This window comes from Micromys minutus, assembly GCF_963924665.1.
Source record: "Micromys minutus genome assembly, chromosome: 21".
Lineage (NCBI taxonomy): Eukaryota > Metazoa > Chordata > Mammalia > Rodentia > Muridae > Micromys > Micromys minutus.
Window position 1 is genome coordinate 36,236,555 of NC_137956.1, and position 21,001 is coordinate 36,257,555.

At 42.1% G+C, this 21,001-nt stretch overlaps 1 protein-coding gene across 1 annotated transcript in view; it reads right to left on the bottom strand.

The window, feature by feature from the left end:
• The window catches only part of NEK11 (NIMA related kinase 11), a gene marked incomplete at both ends in the record, with an annotated part of 199,899 nt that overhangs the window by 116,866 nt on the left and 62,032 nt on the right, over positions 1 to 21,001 (bottom strand). The window contains 4 exons of the mRNA XM_080934672.1: positions 4,826 to 4,919; positions 8,698 to 8,783; positions 10,410 to 10,488; positions 10,585 to 10,734. Of these exons, the coding sequence (XP_080790798.1) occupies positions 4,826 to 4,919; positions 8,698 to 8,783; positions 10,410 to 10,488; positions 10,585 to 10,734 (409 nt within the window). The remainder of the gene's footprint in view (positions 1 to 4,825; positions 4,920 to 8,697; positions 8,784 to 10,409; positions 10,489 to 10,584; positions 10,735 to 21,001) is intronic.

The window sequence follows — 21,001 nt, forward strand, 5'->3', positions numbered from 1 at the left end:
TGAAGGAATGAATGAATGAATGAATGACAAAGTACCCAAATATATTAATAGGAATTTCAATATAATATTTGTCTATTATTATTAATAATAATTATTGCATTGTGTATTTGCAAACTAAACCTAATACTGAATTGTCTTACATTCTCTGATAAGCAGCTTTTATGGAGGTGAGGAAACTAATCCAACAAAGCCTTTTATTAAGAAATAAATTAAAAGGAAATTCCAAAGTAATATTAAATGAGTAAGTCAAATGAAGCCATGCCTCCCCCACCCCCCAAGGCATTTGTGAGAATGTGCTCGTGATGTGTTATTAACAAGTCTGTTCTCCCTACTGGAGGAACAGCAGATCCAGATCGCAAAGACTCACTTATGGTGCTGGCAGAACCCAGAGAGCAGGGGATGGTGGACTATTATCCCTAATGCACTTCAAAAGGCATTTCAAAATAAGCACTCGACTGAGTGACTTGCTGAGATTCTCTTTGAAGAGGACAGAATTGCTGGATCTGCTTGTCTCAGATGAGGATCACTGATTTGCTCTTTGCCCCTGCTCCCATCACACAGAGGTCCACTAGGTACTTTTCCCAGAAGCCCAGGTTTAACACATGTACCACTGTAGATGCCACTGGGAAAACGGCAGTCAGGATTTGCCTTGTAAATTGTAGATTTTTTTTAAAAACTACTATCCTCCTAAGAAATGAAGCTAAACACGATTTCCATTCTCAACTGAGCTTCAAGACTTCAAAACCCAAATTCAGTCAAGCAGAAAACGCCTGCCAAAATAAAGACATTGTCAGTTAAAGTCTGAAAACAAATTAAGCCACTCTCCTAAATGCCTCAGAGAATTTTCTGTAACATATGGCATACTGGACCCATTCGCTCCCCAAACTCTCCCAGCTACAGCTGCTTCTGAAATCTTGGAAGAGGATTCTGGAGACAGGGCTCGGTTGGAAAAGTGCTTGCTATTCAAGTGTGAGGACCTGCACTCAGATTCCCAGCATCTATATTTTAAAAGACAGATGTTAATCCTAAAGTTGGAGAGGTAGGAGACAGGGAAGTCCCTGGGGCTTGCTAGCAGGCTGCATTAGCATAATCAATGAACTCTCAGTTAAATGAGAGACATTACCTCCCAGAATACGGGAGAGAGGAACGGAGGACCCCACTGTTCACCTCTGCTCTTTATATGCAGGGGACATCTACACACCCACAACAGACAGACTCCCCGCAATGAACCACACAGGAGTTTGTCCCTGCCAGGCACGAGAGAACAGAAGAAGGAATTGAGGGCAGAGCCTTGGTGAGATGGGAAGGAAATGCAGCTATCATATGTGGAGAAGACTGAAGGAGGAAATGCAAAGACAGCTGCATTTTCCCTTTAGAACATCTTCCTTCAGCTTCTTGCATCTGATTAATTCAGCCTCTGTCATATTTTATTTCATCTTTTTCAGTTCAACAATGCCTTTCCCTGAGATGATGAAAACCCTTCAGGCCTCCACAAAGTGTTTAGCTTCTTGCATTGTTCTGTGAATATCATTAAACTCATCGCCCAGTGTCTGAGAGTATGACTCAACCTGCCTCCTCTCTGCCTGTTTGTCTTTCTCCCCATCCTCCTGGGGTGAACAAGAAAGCCATCCCTCGGGCTGCACCTCCTTCACTTCCATTCCCATTCAATGAGGTTTTCTCCTCTAAGGAGATAAGAGATCTGCTCCTTTGTGTCTTTTCAGTTCCTTCATTTAGAGGAGGATGGCCATGTTCAGGAGCCCCACTCTCTGCTCCTGGATAACGGGATGTAATCCTCGGTCATCAGCATCAGAAGCAAAAAGAGCTCATCAGAAATCTGATAAGCCCAGGCCCTACCCCAGACCAACAAAACCAACGCCCACAGGACACTCTGGTGCATCATTCTGAAGTCTGAGAAATGTTTTGTAAGTCACAGAATTTACAAGACAGCCAACTGGATGTGGACCAGAGAGCTCAGGAGGTTTTCCTGAAGACAACCTGACCTCCGGCAGAGAGGAGAAGAGGGCTAACGGTGGATCAGCTATCCTCATACTGACAGGCTAACAATGCTCCTATCCACATACAAACCTAGGAAACACACTTCTGAAAAGCTCAGGACCACAGACAGTTGTACTAACCCTCAGAAAACTCAAAGAATGAGCCAGAACAGGACAGTGTGAGTTTGCATGTCTATGCACATGTGTGGGCACACACACACACACACACACACACACACACACACACACACACACTATACTTGCTGAGAAAAAGGGAAGTGTGATGGTCAATCCTACTTGTGCCTTTGACAAGATTTAGAATCACTGTGGAAACATGTTTTGCGTATCTATGAGAGTATTTGCAGAATGGTTGAACCAGAGAAAAAATCCCACTTTCTGAATGTGGGCAGCATCAGCCCATAGGCTGGGGTTCTAGACGGAATGGAAGGAGAATGTCAACTAGGCCATGGCATTTGTCTCTCTCTGTGTCCTGACCACAGATGCAATGTCTGCCATAACAACTGCTCTGCCATTATGGGCAGTAATTTCAAATCACAAGTCTCTCAATACTCACCCCCAAAGCAAATTCCCCCTTAAGTTGCTTTTGTCAAATGTGTTCTGTCACAGCATCAAAAAAAGTCACTATCGCAGGAAAGTCACCAGGGGTGTCTGCTTGAAATTGCAGGATCTTTGAACAACCTTTCTTTGTCTAAGCTGAGCCAGAATAAAGATGTTTGCTCTGGCTCATGTTCTGTGCAGTAACGTGTGGATGACAAAATCTCCCGAGGTTCTGCCTCCTATGCAGCCTTGGGTTATCAGTAGAATCTTAATACCCAGGTTTGCAGAGGTCACAAAGAGGCTTTGGCTTTCATCATTGTCCAGCACCTCTATATGTCCCGGTATGTTTATACTACTGATGACAATTATATCAGACACAAAGATGATTACTTAAAGTGTTAAAGAAGAAAAGTAAACAGGTGAGGTAGATTGTCGGTCCCTAACACAGAAGAGCTTAATTTTCTTTGTCATGTGATAACTTCAAAATAAGCTCAGAGCTTGGTGTGACTTCACATCCCTGTAATCTCAGCACTTGAGAGGCTGAGGCAAGAGGCTCATGAGTTTAAAGCCAGTCTGGGCCACATAGGAAGGAAGGGGAAGGGAAAGGGAAGGGAGGAAGGTCATTTAGGCTTAAAGGAAGGAAGGAAGGAAGGAAGGAAGGAAGGAAGGAAGGAAGGAAGGAAGGAAAGAAAAAAGGAAGGGGGAGAGAGAGAGAGAGAGAGAGAGAGAGAGAGAGAGAGAGAGAGAAAGAGAAAGAAAGAAAGAAAGAAAGAAAGAAAGAAAGAAAGAAAGAAAGAAAGAAAGAAAGAAAGAAAAGCCATATCTGGCTCCCAAGATCCAGACTTAGCAAAGAAATCTCTTAGATCTCCAAGCATTCTAGAAAGCACTCCACTTTATCTTAATGTTTGAGCAAGTGGTTTGCACACATTAACTAACACACACTCTTTATAAACCCATCAGCTTCCTTGTCTAGATCTTTGGGAATGTCTAGGTTTCAGTCTTGTATGGACAGACAGATTCAGGAGCAAAGACCTGCTACTAGAAGCTTGTCGACTGTCACAGTACCTGGGGATATCCGGGGTCCTGAGGCCAGGCACCCAGTTTTCTTGAGGCATGGCTTCTTGAATGCTGTGGTAGCATCTAGACCTTTCTCTTGGTCAAGACCTGGTCCTGTTACTGACCCCATGTCCTCTTAGCAAGCAATTTCTCTATTTGCTGGTATCCATGAAGAGGAAGTGTCTGAGGTCTCTAAGACCAGTGACAGATACCACAGATGAGTTCACTAAAAACTGGGGGCAGCAGAAACGTGGAGCAGAGGGTGGGATGGAGCACTTCTCACTGGCACTCTTATAGTACCTGCTGACCGGGTCAATACGCAGAAAATCATAAGTATGTAGAGAAGACGAGATCTTCTGTGTGATCTGACTAAATAACTGAGTAAAATAGATGAGCACTGTCTTGCCCAGAGGGGAACAGAAAACAAATGTTCCCAGGCCTCACTTATCTAAAAGAAAGATTTGCTCGGGCTTCTGCATAACCCAAAGGTTGGAAGCCTGTAGTAAGGTAAGCTATAGATTTACAGCACTGAGATACAAGTTGTTCAACAGTCTCAAGGTGGGTTCTTTCTGTTCAAGGAAAGCATCTCAGATACAGACATCTCTGGGTGAACATCCTAAAGCTTTTTCTACTACATGGTGCCTTTATCAGAAAAGCTATGAGGTTGATGTTGATGTCAACCACCTTAGTATCAGATCCTACCACCAAGGCCAAAGAGATATTCTCAATTATAAATGAAAATTGCATTTACCACTCAGAGATTTCAAATACAGAAAATCTGAATGGAGCTTGGGGGGGGGGTCCTGCAACTCTATTTACTCAGTATCAGATATCTGTGGTCCTTCGGTTTGAGCAAAGTTGTTATCACAGTGCATAATGATGTGGGTGAGAGACAGAAAATAAGACAAAGAGGACTGATGGACTGGAGAGGTGAGACACAAGGGACAGAAGTGAAAATCAAGTGTGTGCACATCTGTCCTTCCAGTTAATCATCTTCAGTTATCCTGGAGACAGTGGCCACTTGATATGTTGAGGGCTGAATCACCCAGTCCATTTGTAGATCCAAGGTGCTTTGAACTGGGGTTGTCATCAACTGTTGGGTTACTTTTTAAAGTCCCCCCTAAAGTTGTGCAGGTCAGTCTGGGTGATTTATTTCCTCTCTCTCCTACACATTTAGTCTGATGAATCTACTTAAACAGGAAATGAGGTGTGCTTACCTGGAGCACATTGGCACTCACAGACCCAAGGTTCTGGGACCTCAGTTCTTGCGCCCTTTTGTTATTTTCTTTATATTTTTCTTCAGCACTCTTTCTGCAAAGTCGATATAAATGTATAATAATCAGTACAAATTGCTTACACCATATCTATAGTAGAAATAAGCATGCTGCCTGTTTTAACAGGCAGACTGGTCATCAGGAAGCCAGACCATCAGGTCTGCCCCCCATGGTAAAACCCCACAAATAATTACATGTCTTTTTAAATTTTCGTGTGATTTTCTTCTAAAGAACATACAAGGAAGCTATGGCTCGTAGTCAACTCTGGGAACCCCCGGGATATCAGAGAAGATAGCACTTACCCCTGAGCATCCTGACTGTGATGCTGCTACTACCCACAATGTCTGAAATTCCTTCTACTTCATGATGAGCAAGCCCATAAGCAAGGGCAATGGAACTACAGGCCAAAGAATGTGTGGGCATTATGGTGCAGGCGAGGTGGTCTACTGTCTAAGCAACTGTCAACTGTCCAGTACCATATTATTAGTCACCATAATGTATGACAGACAGAGTTCCAGGACTTAGGATTCCTTTTGTCTAAGGTGTTCACCGCTCACTAGCAGCCACCTTCTACTCTTTACTTCTGCGTGTTTCATTTTTACACTACATATTAATGAGATCATGAACAGTGTGAGCATTTCTCAGTGGCACTAACTAAAATCCATGGCCTCTCCTGAATCCTAGAAACAATGATCAAAATTCTAAACCAATTAATTTATCAAATCAAGGCCAAATAGGAATGATATCAGTATACCATGTGGAATATTCATGCCATTCTTTTGGCAATAAAAAGTTTTAATCTGAATAATAATTTTTAATATGCATGGGAAGTATTACATTTGCCTTTTTAATGAACTCCTTTCAGATTTAACTCTCCATCTATATTCAACCAGTAACAGGAATTATGCTACCTTGGAGATATTAGCATTAGGTAGACACAGGGGGAGCTATGAGTTGACATAAAGTAATTCAAGGGCATGTATTCCCCCAGTTAGCCCCACCATCAGTGGGCTATAGGAACCAGCATACTTTGGCTCCTGTGAACAGAGTGCACATACATTTTCCCAAGTGAACAACCCATACTACCACCTAATAGCCTGAAAGAGACTGCACTCACACTGCATAGATCAGCAAAAAAACGACCCGCCTCTAGACTCAAAAATACTCATTAACCATTCTTCAACATCCCACTGCCTATGACTTCTCCTCTGTGATGAACTGTACCCCCAAACAGTGAACCAAATGCACCCTTTGTTGTGAGAGTACTTTATCTCAGCAGTGGGGAAAATAACTAATACAGAGTCAAGTATTGAAGCTGTCCAGGTTCTTGAGGGCTCAGGTCCAAGGGCCAGATGAGGTTTCACTTGGAGCCTGAACATATTGTCATTGCCAACAACCTTTCTACCTTTCAACCTCTGCCTTCACTCGGGACTGAAAAGCTGATATAATCAGAACCTGACATCTAACCTATTGTTCAGTAATCACACTAGGGGATGAGGGTATTAATAAGTAATTGATCACATGGGTTTGGACTCTTGTTTTGTCTTTTGCTTTCCTTTCCTGAGCTCTTTGACAGCACTGTTGGGGTGCAGGACATGGGGCACCCCAAGGCAAGGTAGCTTACTTCAGCCTTCTGGCTCTCATCAGCTGGCTGCATACCCATTCCTTGGGAGTCAGTCTCTGAACTTCAGACAAGGCTTGAAGGTGAATCTCTCTGTGTCTATAAGTAATAAACACCCCACAACATGCGACTCCTACCAAACATGCTCAGAAAAAAATTAAACAAATATTTTACACAAGGATCATTGCTCCATGGAGAGAGCTGCAGCATCTCGGGGCAGGAAAATCTAATAAACTCCGAGTGGGTAATGAGCCAACAAGGACTGGAGTTAATCAGCATTATTTTTCAAATCGGATTTCTGCTTAAAAGCAAATTGTGTACTTTCCAAATTTCTGCTCACTTCATGGCCACAGTAAACAGGCCACTGGAGTAACTCATCTATGTGTTATGGTCTTTGGAAAGACAGTGAATTCTACCTCCACCACCCACTCTCTCTGTAGCCAGGGGTGCTAGAAAGTGAACCCCAGGTTCCTTGTCTGTAAAGACTGGGCTACAGTGAGTATCACATGAGATAATTATGTGCACCGTCTAATGGTAGCATTATAACATGTATTATTTTGAATGGCTTATACCCTGGGCTTTCTCCAACAGATACTTTATGGTAGTGTGGTCCAGTGGTTAGCTGTGAAGGCCAGTAACACTCCCTGGGCTCAAAGCCTAACTCCCACATCACACTCTTTGTGTCCTTTAGAGGCTGTCAAAGCTCTGTGTAGGTATAAAAGAGAAAACACCACCACACCAAACGTCTTTCACTTATTGAAGAAACTCCTTTTTGTTCAGCCAAAGAAGCTGCTCATGCTAAACAGATTGCAAGGCTGGTGGCCATATTCCTAGTGACCTCGACTTCTGTTCTTGGTTAGGAACAAGTATCTCAGAAGGTCTTTGCTCTCAACTATTTCTTTCAGAAACACCATCAGAAACTGCCGTCCACAACTCTCCTGCTTCTGGAACATCATCCAGGCCAGTGTCCCAGGAGGAGACAGTTTATCAGGAATATGGCCCCTCCTTTTGTAGGACTTCCCTGAAACATAGCCACGGATCTTGAAAAGAAATCGATATTCTACAGTGTGAAATACCTGCCAGACAATTGAATTCCAGCACGCTATTGACTGTAACTGTTCCACAGCTAGAGTACAACATGCTAGCCAAAATTAACTTACCATTTTAAAAATGGGATAACATCTACTCTCACATCTGTACTTAATAAACAGAAACTAAGCTTTCTTGGAGGAATGGATAGCAATTCAAGAAAATCAGTGTATTAGAAAGGTGTCTGTAAATTCACCCCAAGGGATCTCTTTCAAAAAAGGTACCCATTTGCTCAGGTTGAATGTGAGGCTGGGAAATTAAGTGGAAAGCACTGGGGTGTGTGTCAGGGGCGAGTTTCTACACAGGAGTGTGTGTCAGAAGACAGCACTTGCTTATTTTGCCTTGAAGGTCAGCCTGGGGGTCCTTTCTCATACCTCTGCCTTCACACTACTGGGGAAGGAGAGCTACGGCCCTCTGGTCCTTATAAAATTAAGTAGAGTTCCATTAACAAAATTGTAGCTTTACTCTTTCAGAAGCAGGGTCCCTGTATCTGCACCTCAACTGTTTGCATCGGAGTGTACCCGTGATCTGAAGCCACCTACCATTCTCGGCTTTTACAAGTTAAAGAAAAAAAATTTTAATGAAAAAAAAAAAAAGTCAGGCCCAGAAATCTCTCCCTTTCTCCCTCTCTCTCTCTGTCTCTCTCTGTCTCTCTCTTTCTCAATCTCTCATACTATGTGAAGAAACTTAATATGCCTTTTTTTGTCAAATGCCTCGGGAACTTAGACCACTTTCCTTCAGCAGATAGAGACTGTGAGTTAAACAAACAATATGAAGCCATCTAGGTTTCTGATTGAAGGCTCATTTGCATAAACATTCCTAAATGTCTTAGATACTCATAGCTCTACACACTCACAGGGCGACTTCGAGGCCGCCCGGCAGATCTGTGAGCTGTGTGGCGGTTTAGGCAGGCAGAATATCAGCCTGCTACCACCGGGGCACATGGCTTAGGCACGCCATGTTACTGACACTTAATTTCTTGGCAAGTCTTAAGTGAAATCTAGGATTCTCCACATGGTCATCTTAGCACTAATAGCTTTTCAAAGACTGATGCACAAAGCATTTCCACAAGATGGGCTTTTTAAAAACCAGAGCAATTACTTACATGGCATTAATTGTATGAGCAGCCTCCTTCTGACAAACTGAGTTCGAGTCTTCCAGTGCCATCTCTGGATATTTACTGATCAGGTGCTGAAACAAAGGAAAGCCACGTGGACCTTAAACATCCTTTTCAGCAATGGAAGGGCAGGAGGGTGCCACACGCCTGGAGCAGGGCACTTTAAGGTAAAACTCATGGCAGCTGTTTTCTCTCTTTGGAAGATTAAATGATACTCGTGTAGCAGGCTGTGCGGGGAGATCCCGCAGACGGAGCTCCTGCCTGCCTCACTAACCACGCCTTGCTCTCGGTCTCCTCTCCTCACTTCCGTTGCCCACCACCAACAGGCCTTCCCTCAGCTCTGGGAAGCTCTCAGCCTTTAACAGACTATGTCAACCCTCCCCAGGACAAGATGAGCACCAGGCAAATGAGGCACTTAGCTAAGGCACAACATTCAAGGCAGTGACACAGATCTTGGCAGGCAGAAGAGGTACTTAATGCGCACTGTCATTTGCAAAACCAAACCTATGAAGAATATAATTCCAAATGTTACAGACGGGCTAACTCTGAACCAGAGCAACTGCAGTTCACCTGCTTCTAGGTGACCTTGTTGGAGTTTGTCTTTAAGCTTTTATGTTTTGCTACCAGAGTTTACTGATATTAATTTTGAAAGACTGCAGGGCTAGCGAGATGCCTCAGCAGTCCAGAGCACTGGCTGCCTTTCAGAGGACCCTGGCTTACTTTTCAGTCCCCATCAGTCCCTGCATGGCGATTCACACCGGTCCGTAACTCCAGTTCTGGAGAATCTTCAAGCCTCCTTTTAAACTGTTTTTCTGGCCACCCCCTCCCAGAGTTAAGATGGCATCTATACCTCAGGCCACCAAGCCCCTCCCCCTCCCCCTTCCTTGTTCTTTTTTTCTTTTTCTATAATGCTCAGTCTCTTCTGTTCTTGTTATCATTTTCATTTTCCCTACTTTTGCTTGGCTACTTCTTACACTGGCAGTCAAACTTCAGGAGAACAGGGGACCATGCCGGCCCCAGGGTCAGCACTGCAGCTCATGGCTGAGTACACCTCACCACACCTCGCTGCTATCTTTGCTTCCTTTGGATCCAGATTTTGGGCTACTGGTGAAAAGTTGGCACCTGTTCCAAGGTGGGTTACCTGGAGGTTCCTCCTAGAGCTATTCCTAACCCAGGGAATGAACCTGGGGGGTTAGAACAGCAAAAGCTGGAGAAGCCCATACAAGATAAAGAGCCTTAGAGAGAACAGCTTGCTTCCTATGCCTCAGGCAGGTCCTCTGTCTAATCCAGCTCTCTAAGGTGAAGGAAAACAAAAAGAAATGCCCAACCAATTAAAGATTCGAAGTCTTGTCACAAAGGAGGGATAATAAAAGATCCATGAAAATTCCAGATTTCCATATTACTAGCCATACATTCTTGGCCTAATATAGATGGACTTCAAAGTATTCAGGTAAGATCTGTCCATTTCAGAAGCAGACAATGGTTTTAGGTGGAAAGTTAGAGCCCTGACTTTTCATGTCTGGTAGCATCTGGCAACCAGAGTTTGTGTGGCCTCCTTTGCAAAGACGATTTCCTAGTATTCCTCTTGGCTCCATCAAACCTGGCCTGGCTCTCTCTGGCTGACTCTGACTCTCAGCCCCACAGCATGACCTAAGGTCACAGATGTCTGTCAGCCTCTACACCACTCTCCTTCCCAATACCTGGAGCTGCTCTTCCACGTAAGGAGCTTTTAAAATTTCTGCAGCCGATGGTCTCAATGAAGGACTCTTGTTCAACATGCTGTAATGTTCAAAGAGAAAATGGTTTTTCGAATGAACAAAAACCTAAGTTCCTTCCAAACTTCAAACAGCCTCTGGTTCAGACTTGCTTTCGTACCGTTCCATGATGGCGTTCAGTTCTTGTGGATATCTGCCAGGGAGTGAAGGTGTGTTGCCTTCAACAATATTCAAAACTACAGACAAGAAACTGGAGCCGGCAAACGCATGATCCATGCAACACAGCTCATATAAAATGCACGCCAGTGACCTGCAGACAAACAGCAAAACACTGAAGAACAAATGTCCCATTTAAAATTTGCGCATCGTGAAAAGAAAGCCTCTAAGATATTACGGCATTAGCCACAATGCACCAACATCTAATTGAGTTTGTTTACAGAATACATATTTACAAAAGAAAAAATGCCAAACAAACAAAAAACCTTAAACCCAAAAAAACAGACAGACTGGGACACAGGGTCTCTCTCTCTCTCTCTCTCTCTCTCTCTCTCTCTCTCTCTCTCTCACACACACACACACACACACACACACACATACATACACACCCCACATGCATGCACACTCACATGCATGCAGGCACACCGAACACACTATCAAAGGATGAAGCACAGAAATTTTCTAAAGAAAAAATAAACAATCCAATAGTAAGCAATCTGTGCAGAGTAAAGAGTTTAAAAATATGATTAATGTAGTTGGGTATTTTAAAATGAGCTTTTATGAAAGAAAAACAAAATGGAGTTACATGTTACCTTCCTGAGGTAGTTTTTTAAAGTTATGTATTCAGAATGAATTTTTAATTTATTAGTCTGCCCTGCCCTGTACTGTGTGTGTTGAAAGGGAAGCTGGCATTATTTATTAGTTTTCTGAATAGAATCCATTTGTAAGTAGAGCGGGAGAGAAGCTACTTGTAACTTACATTAAAATGTATAATTCTTGGGGCTCATGAAACAGGACATCAAACCAGAGAGCGGCACAGTACTGAAGCATTAGCCACGCCAAACGGTAGCCTTTGAGCTGGCAGGGGTGTGTTCTAATGTTCCCACATTACACAGAAATGAAAGTTCAAGTCTTCCCTGAGCTCAGTATTAGAAAACAATAGGCTTTTAAAAAATCTATGGGTATTGTGAATTATGTAACAGCCAGATTTCCCTTTTCGTAGTGGATGCTTAAAAGATGAAAACAAATGAGTTTATGGCGGGCTGTTCATAAGCTATATGCTATGTAACGTTTGACACACTGCTTAGAAATGGGAGCGTACATATGAATAAACACAGAAACATAGAATTTATTCTGTGGTTTCTTCTGAAAATGTCTCTGTTCCAACAAGCATTTAATAACACTAAAGCTTTCTGACTGGTTACAAAGCACTTTCATGTCTGCCATGACACAACAGGAGCTCAAACTTCCCAGTGAAACTGAGTCAGTATCACATTCCCTTTGGCTGGGGAAGCTAAGTGACGTGACCAAGGTCACACAGTAGCACATGGAAGTCTTGACAGTGTTGGGGGCTCCTACACTGAACTGGCAGAGCCCCAAGCTTCATGATGAAGCTCCAGTTTTGTATCCATCTCTAACAGTATCACATGGTATCTTATATAAGAATTTTAATATACCGAGATTTTAGCATCTAAGAAGACACATTTCTTCACATAAATACTGACATCTTTAGGAAAATAAAAACAGAGTGTTCCTTGACAGCAGGAAAGCACCAAACATATTCTAGAAGGGTGACCCCAGGAAGAAACAAGCAATAGTGGAACTGAGAAATAGCATCAAATTAAATACTTTGTAGATATGTATAAATGAACATTCATGCTACAGAACAGCACTGATAATATCTTGTTGGGTCTAAACATTATGTGCAATCCAGTTTACGTCGAGAATAAGACAAAAGACAGGTGAGAACCAGAGATGTAAAGTTTTTTTTTTTTTTTTTTTTTTTCGGTTCCTTGTGCAAGTGAAAAAAGTCATAATGATATTTTACTGGACAGTAATGATGCATTGTGTATTTTCTTGAGTTATAATTGAAGGATAACATAGAAGCCAAGCAAGCCAAGAAAAGGAAGACTCGACTACAAAATTTTAAACTAAAAGGAAAGACATAATAAAAATGAAACAAATGGGACATAGAGGGATAAACATAAGATAAACTACAAACATGGCCACACTAAATCTAACAGTAAAATATAGAAGGAATAAGTCAGCAGGTTCTGACTGGTGAGTAGCTTCCACATTTACTAACCCTGAAACCTGCCTGACCCTTGGAGACAAATGGTGACAGAACAACCAATCAGATGGTGCCAACTACGTGGAACTAGCAGTTATGGACCAATGGGGCATAGGTGGAGGGTATAAAGGCACTCCCCACTTCTGCAATAAACAAGTTCTGCTTCAGTTTCTCACCTGGTTCCCGGAGTCTATGTCCTTGACTCTGACTCTTCTTACTCCCTACCCCCAAGGACAGTCTTGGGGGGACAAGGACTAGGGCAACAGTAAAATAGTTCAATTTTTAAAAGCTTATCAGATTGGATTTAATAAAAAAACATCCAACAATAACAAGAAAATAACCTTGAGAATCTGTGTACACGTGAGAGCGTTCAGAATTACAGCATGCAGAGCCAGTGGGGTGTTGCAGCAGGTGAAGGGCTTGCTGGCAAACCTGATGACAGGAGTCTAAATGTAGTGATCATAGTAGAAGGTGATCAGCTCCTGAAGGTTGTCCTCTGACCTCCACATGCTCAACATGACATGTCAACTCACCACAATAAAAATGCGAAAGTCAAAAAATATGTCATGCAAACCCTTGCCAAAAAATTGCTAGTAGGTATATTCTAATAGGCAAATACAGGCTTTAAAGGGAAGAATCACTACGAAGTTCAAGATGATGTATTGCTAAAGAAATGAAGCTATTACGAGCATATAACTTTAAATGTGCATTACCAAGTGTGTGCCTGTGTATGTGTGTTTACGTGCTCAGTCATGTGATTCATAATCATCTCAATAACTAACAAAACACGAAGACGCCAAAGTCGATGAGGAGGGAGAAAATAAACAATTACCAAAATGACAAATTGCCATAATGACAAAATTCATATTATTTTCAAAAACTAATGAACCATTTATCAAAACTGACAATAATGGGGTCATAGACAAGTTTTAATGAGTTCAAGAGTCAAAATCTTAAGAGCATAGGCTCTGGCTACAGAGCAAGTAAGCTAGACATCAAAACAGAGATAAAGAAGGCTAGAAGGAGGTATGAAATCTACAACTACTTACGAATTAAGAAATATACATCTAAAAAGTCCTTAAACAGTAAAGCTTGTCAAATGAAACTAATGAAATCAAAAGCACTAGATACATAAAGAAATAGAGGTTTAAGTCTATGGTCAAGCTTGATATTTACACACACACACACACACACACACACACACACACACACACACACACACTTCAAAATAGGGGCAGGGTGCTAGAGCTGGAGAAGCAGGAGACAGAATCAATGAGACACATTTTCTTTGAAAACGTTATGATGAAACTTAATGCTTTGTATGCAAACAGGAAAGAAAATCATATGAAATGAAGTTTAAAGAAACCTTTTCAAGAGCAGGGTGAAAAAGACAATAATTTGCTAAATAGACCTAAATAGACATATTGTCAAACATGTTGTCCTTTTTTTTTTTTTTTTTTTTTTTTTTTGAGACAGGATTTCTGTGTAGTCTTGGATGTCCCGAAACGCACTGTATATATCAGGCTGGCCTTGAACTCACAGACAGTCACCTGCCTCTGCCTCCCAAGTGCTGGGATTAAAGGAGTGTGCCACCACTGCTGGGACCCACACTTCTAACCATTTATGTTTGTACACATAAACTAGTGCTACCCTCGATCTTGGCCAGAGAAGCTTCTCTCTACAGTGGACATCGGTCCATGCTGAGGTTCATAATTGGCCAAAGTGCTGAGACTAATCCACTAATATAACTAATACAAGTAATATAACCTAAATGGTTTATGATGCCAACTGCACATCAAGGCACAGGGACTGTCACAGTAGTGGGTAAGAGGTTGAGGGTTGGGAAGAGACTGAAACACTGTCTTCTGGACACGGCCTGGCATTGCCCATGCAGATTCACTAAAGCACGGTTACATGCACAGCGGCAAGGCAACACAACCAGTCAGCATTCCAGCAGGCAGCACTGATCGGATACAGTGGGTTACTAAAATGGGGAGGGCATTGGCATGCTGTGGGTCACCTGAGGAAAGTCAGAGAGGGAAGTCTGAGGGAAGATATATTGCTTACATGTATGACACAGTCAAAGGATAAATAAAAGATTCTATTTTTAAAATAAACAATAAGAACAGAATGCGTAAAACCAAGAAAAGTTAATAAATTTCTAGCAAGGCTAATCAAGAAAACAAGGAAAAACACATCAATACCATAGGAATGGGGAAAGGTGTAACAGTATAGACTTTGTACATTTCAGATGGAGGCATAGGAAGATGTCTGGGTGAGTGAAGTGTTTGTTGTACAAGCATGAGGCTATGAGTTTGGGTCACCAGCACCCTCATGAAAGGTGGACATAGTACCCTGCATCTGTAACCCTGATGTTGGGGGGTGAAGACAAGAATCTCTGAGGCTTGCTGTTGCCAGGATCCAGAACCCTGTACTAAATCATACGGTGGGCAGGCAGAGAGGAATGTCCTAAGATCAGTCTCTGGCTTCAACACCGATCTCACTGCTTATGTGTGCACATCCGAGGAAGTGTTAGATTAGCTTTATGAACATGTCTTTGTTTCATTTACTGCATAAATTTGACAATATGGATGAAAGTTTTAAGTATATGGTAAAATAAAATCCATAAGAAGATACAGAAAAACAGTTCCTTTCCTATTTAATTGTTACCTATGACTTAAAATAATAAAATTGAAATTAAGCTTTACTTAAAGAAAAATCAGGTGGTCTTACTGTCAAATTCTTCTAAATATTTCTCAAAAATCACATACTACTCTATCTCAAACTGTTCACATTATAAAGCCAGAAAAATACAAATAATAAAATATAACAAGTACATTATGAGAAGGGAAAATTATAAATTTTCTTGCTGTTATAGATTTCAAAACTCCCAAAGCATTTGTGTATGCATACACGCGCGCGCACGCGCGCACACACACACACACACACACACACACACACAGAGGCCACAAACATTATGATATATTTAAAAGGTTCCTATTAACAAGAGATTTTATTTCAGGAATATGGTATTGATCTAGTGTTTAAATAGTCAAGCAATGAAATCTGCCTCATTGTAGGAAACAAAAGATAAACTGTAACATCACTTAACAGATGGGAAGAAGCATTTCACTCTCAATGGTCAAAAATGCATCTGTAGTTTTATAAAGAAGAAAACACAGCACAGTGGGAACAGGAGAAAATTTCCTTAGTCCTGTTTTTAGAGCTTTAAAATATATAGTACAGAAATATTCTTATTGGGGAAATACTGAGATCTTACAATTTCCTACTGAGATTGGGATCAAGATAAGAATCAGTATACTGTATCTATACTACAGGTAACGAATGTGTTACTACCTAAGACAATAGGACTAGGAAAAAAATAACTTAAAAATTAGCTAAGAACATTAACTCATTATTAGTCATGTAAAAATGACTGAAAACATAAAAAGCTCAAAAGACTCTAAAAACCTTTGGAAATAAGTAGACTTAGCAAGCCTGCTAGACACAAAGGCCATTCTTGGCTCTAAGTCTGCAACAAGAGTATTTTTAAATGAAATTGATTGTGCCACTTACACTAACATCACAAAATGTCAATGGCAAATATCTAGAAATAAACCTAGTAAGAGGAGTGCCAGATCCTCCAGTGTTGCCCACATACAGTGAGCAGGGGAATTGATGAAGATCAAAGAACAAGAGAGGCAGAGGAGGGGGATTCATTCACCCGGGAAGATTCAGTTAAGAGGAAGATGCCAATTTCTCCTAAAATGACTTACAGACACCCTGCCATCATGGTTAGAATCTTGCTTTGTTTTTCTTCTTATGTGGGAAATGACAAGATGACTAACTTTAAATGGAAGTGCTACAAAAACAGTTTGGTTTAACAGTGTGTTCCTTATAAAAAAAAACATTGTATTGACAAAGATGAAAGAAAGATTCTGATGGGACAGAGAACTGTTTGCAAATACAGACATATGCAAATTCTAGTGCTTGATTAAGGCAAAGGTAAACTACACTTCATATGGAGAGAGAGAAAGAGATTGAGAGAGAGGGAGGGAGGGAAGGAGGGAGGGGGAGAGAGATCTTCAACCGGTACTAAATGATCAAAACTCATGAGATATTCAGCATTAGACATCAGAGAAATGCAAATAAGCCTCCGGGGCAGTAAAACCACAAACCAAAGCAGTACTTGCCACAATACAAATAAAAGCTTTTAAGCAAAAAGACAGAGGTCAAAAGAACAAAGCTAAACACATTCCCCCCTCACTCTAAGGAACAGGAAGGGCTGGGTGGGAATAACAACCTCTTATCTTGGTCAATGCTCCACTGCTGTGAATAGACACCATTAGTCTTATTAAGGAAAACATTTCATTGTGGCTGACTTACACCTCAGAGGTTTAGTCCACTGACTCGGTGGGAAGCATGGTAGAACACAGGCAGACATGGTGCTGAGTAGCTGAGAGTTCTACATCCAGATACGCAGGCAGCAGCAGGGAGACACACTGAGCCTGGCCTGAGCATTGAAACCCCAAAGCCAACACCCAGTGGCACACTTCCTCCAACAAAAATACATGAAATAAGTAGATGCTAGCAAGACAGTGTAACTGAACACGTTTGTACAACGTTTGGAGTCGAAGATGTCTCGATAGATATTTTTAAATCTATCCCCTAGATATACTGTTTATTCTGATAACTTATATCATATATATCTATGCCTTTATTTTATCCAACTTCTAACCAAATATTGTTATGTGAAAATTATGATATCACCTCCTAACTTCTATCCTTCTGAAGATAGAAAGCACCAATATTGGAAAGCAGAAGTAGAGAAACACACACACACAGAGTACATTTTATTTAGAAGTCTGTGTCATGTATTCCTTTATTTCCCCCAAAATACCTCCAACTTTGAAGAGTTAAACAAATCTGTCCCGAAAGGCTCACACTGTATGCAGTGAAGAGGAAGGTGAAGATCAGGTACATGTGAGACATATTCTACCCTAAATCCCCCAAGTTGCCATCTGTCCAAGCTACTAGACCTATGGGAGTCTCTGAAGCATGGCCTGCTAATGAATTGCAAATGAAATGACAACCGCCTGTCTCTGTGAAGCTAAATTTACCTCTTTAAAGATCTGCCAGAGCTTCCAGCAGAAACCTGCCCCAGCAGTGCTGGAAAACCGTATTATCTCGCAGGTAATGTTTTCATTTGATGTGATTGAGAGTCATTCTGATGTTTTCAATAAACACACACACACACACATACACACACACAGAGAGAGAGAGAGAGAGAGAGAGAGAAACAGAGACAGAGACAGAGAGAGAAACAATAATAATTATAAAAGAAGAAAGCATGAACTTGGGAGTAGGTCCAGAAGGGAGGAGGAGTTGGGGTGCAGGAGGAAGGAAATGTGATAAAGTACTCATGGATGAAATTCTCAAAAAGAAAATTGAAGCTTAGAAAGTCTACATAATGACCACAGTTAAATGGATAAAGAAATATAAAGTTAACACAGTGCAGTGGGTTTGCCTTTGGTGCTTAATAACCTAAACACCTTTTTACTTAAAATTGAATATTAGCATACATTGCCCAAGTACAATGAAACTTTAAAAAAAAAAAGGTAACACTAGCTACTTTAAGACATATACTACATATGTCTTAAGACATATATTACATAGCAGGAGTTTACCACAGGCCACAGGCCACTACAGCTCCTGTCAAAGCTTCTCGGACACCTGCTGCCCATATAGAGCACCAGAGGTGTGTTCAATGCAGTCCTGAGCATCTGGGAGGGAACACAGCTAGACAGGAAGCATAGTGTCTGGGTTGTCACTAAGTTTCCACCTTAAGCAGGGAAACCAGGGAGTAAAAGCAAAAGTCCCATTCCCCTTATTCTCAGCAGTTAGGTGAAAACTTGGAACCTTGAACTTCAAATCACACGCAGATGAAGATAAACCATATAACTAATACTGTGAGGAGTGTATCGTCTATGGAAGAAGAGACCAAGGGAAGAATGATGAAGTTACCTTAGGACCTAAAACCTGAGAAGCACAGCCCACAGATGTGCCAGATGTGCACCAGAGAATCCAATGGGCTATTTAAGAGCAGCAGCTGGGTCAGGGGAAAGCGCAGTCAGTAAAAACTCTGCTCCTTCAACACAAGGGCCCGGTCGGGTTCACTTCTTCCAGGAACCACATAAAAACAACAAAAACAAAACCAACAACCACAGAAACAAACTACAAATGTGGTGAAAAGCTTGCCTGAAATACCAGCGCCGGGGAGATGGAGCTGTGCGGATCCCCAGGGCTGGTGTAGCCTACTCTAAATATATAAGGCAGATGACACAGGAGGACTGACAGACAAGGTACTTTATTGGCACATGTACACACACACACACACACACACACACACACACACAGGGGAGGGGGTACAGATAACGAGAGAGGAGGGAGTGAAAGGGGGGAAGACTGACTAGCAGCTGAAACCAGCAGGGACCCTTCTCAGACCCGAGGCAGGGTGTGATCAAGAAAAAGGATAAAGTCTGAAGTAGCTGAGTGAGTAGTAGCTCAAAACAACCCAACACAGGTCTCTTTACTGATGAAATGCTCTGTATTTCATTTCTGCAAACAAGAGCCACATGAGGTGCTAAGCACTTGAAGCTGGTGAGTGTGATCAAGAAAAAAGGTGTGTGTGTGTGTGAGAGAGAGAGAGAGAGAGTGAGAGAGAGAGAGAGAGAGAGTGAGAGAGAGAGAGAGAGAGAGAGAGAGAGACAGAGAGAGAGAGAGAGAGAGAGAGAGAGAGAGAGAGAGAGAGAGAGAGAGAGAGAGAGAACAATTATAGAAAATATGGGGTTTAGATGAGTTTTCTTGTTTTTGTAAAAGCCCTAAATGCTCTCTTCCATAATCCATAATTTCTAGAGTTATGAAGATTATTTGGCCCATCTAGCACCTCATGGTATTACCATGTCCTCTACAGGAATTTGGCCAGTGGAAGATCATGGCCAATGGCTGAGGTAAAGGCAAACAAGACAGATGAATGGCTCAAGAAAAACTGGGTAGGAGAGAAAGAAATTGTTTTACATCTTCAGATATTCCTAAGGCCAGACCAGAAAGTCTGGGGGGAGGGGCATGGACAGTGGTCTCCGATGGCAGAGAGGAGGCTGGTGACAAATGCTTCCATTCCCAGCTGCTATCAGCTCCACTGCTGCCTTAAGGATTTGGCAACAGCCCCACAGCTAATGTGACTCAAACTCTTCACACAGAGATCATGGCTATGTTCCCAGCTTCCTTACTCGTTTTATGCAGTCTGTCTCCCAGGGCTTATTAAGATAGAATGAACATCACGAGATAGAAGGGTACAAGGAGAGGACTGTGCTAAGCTAAAGAAAAATCTACCTCTTTCGTCTGCCCCAATTTTCCCCCTCCAACACATAATATAGCCCATCATGGTGTCCTTACGGGATAGATCCTCTGGGATGGTGACTTTTTCTCCATGTGTTCCTTTTCCCTTCACATATGGGTGGGCCCTTCCTTTCCTGGCAATACTAGATTTACCATGTGACTTGCTTCAACCAATGTAACATGGGCATCTCTAAAGACTAGGAGTGAAATTTTTTACACAGTGAAGTGTTCGACATGGCCTTTGATTGTTCTATGGCATTAGATGAGACCCGTTTGTACATTAGACTATACCCTGAAACTGGTGGAGAACCTTGGAGCGGAGACTAGTTTAACCTGAATCCCCCTCTGACTGAAAACAGGCTGGGAAGGAATCTTTAGTTTCCTGGTAAAGAAAAGAGAAGCAGAGACATAAGCCAAATCGGCAGGGGTTCCTGTGCCAACAACTAACCTCCCCAGCCTTCTGAGTTGGTGCTGCAGAAATTGCTGGCACAAAAGGCCCGTTTCACTTTCCCTTTACCAGAGCAGTCCCTGGACAGGTTAGACACCAGGCTGTTGAGCTTGGAATGCCTAATAGGGAAATGGGCATTGGTATAATTATTGTTCCCCAATGAGGATACATCCTTTGGCCAGGCACGTCCTGGTCCCTCTGTGTGTTAGTACACCTGTAGCTAAGCCCACCCTCTGAGACCACTAAAGCCTGGGTCCAGTCTTTAGCATGAACTGGGCTCTACCAGTGTGATTCCCACCACCATTCCCCCCATTTAAAGCAGACAACAAGCACCCGGCCCCAGATCGGGGAGCAGCCGGGCTGACTCTCACAATGAGAGCATCAGTAAGATATTGCTTCGTTTCTGCTCAACCACAGTCCCACCATGCCAAAAGCACTATCCCT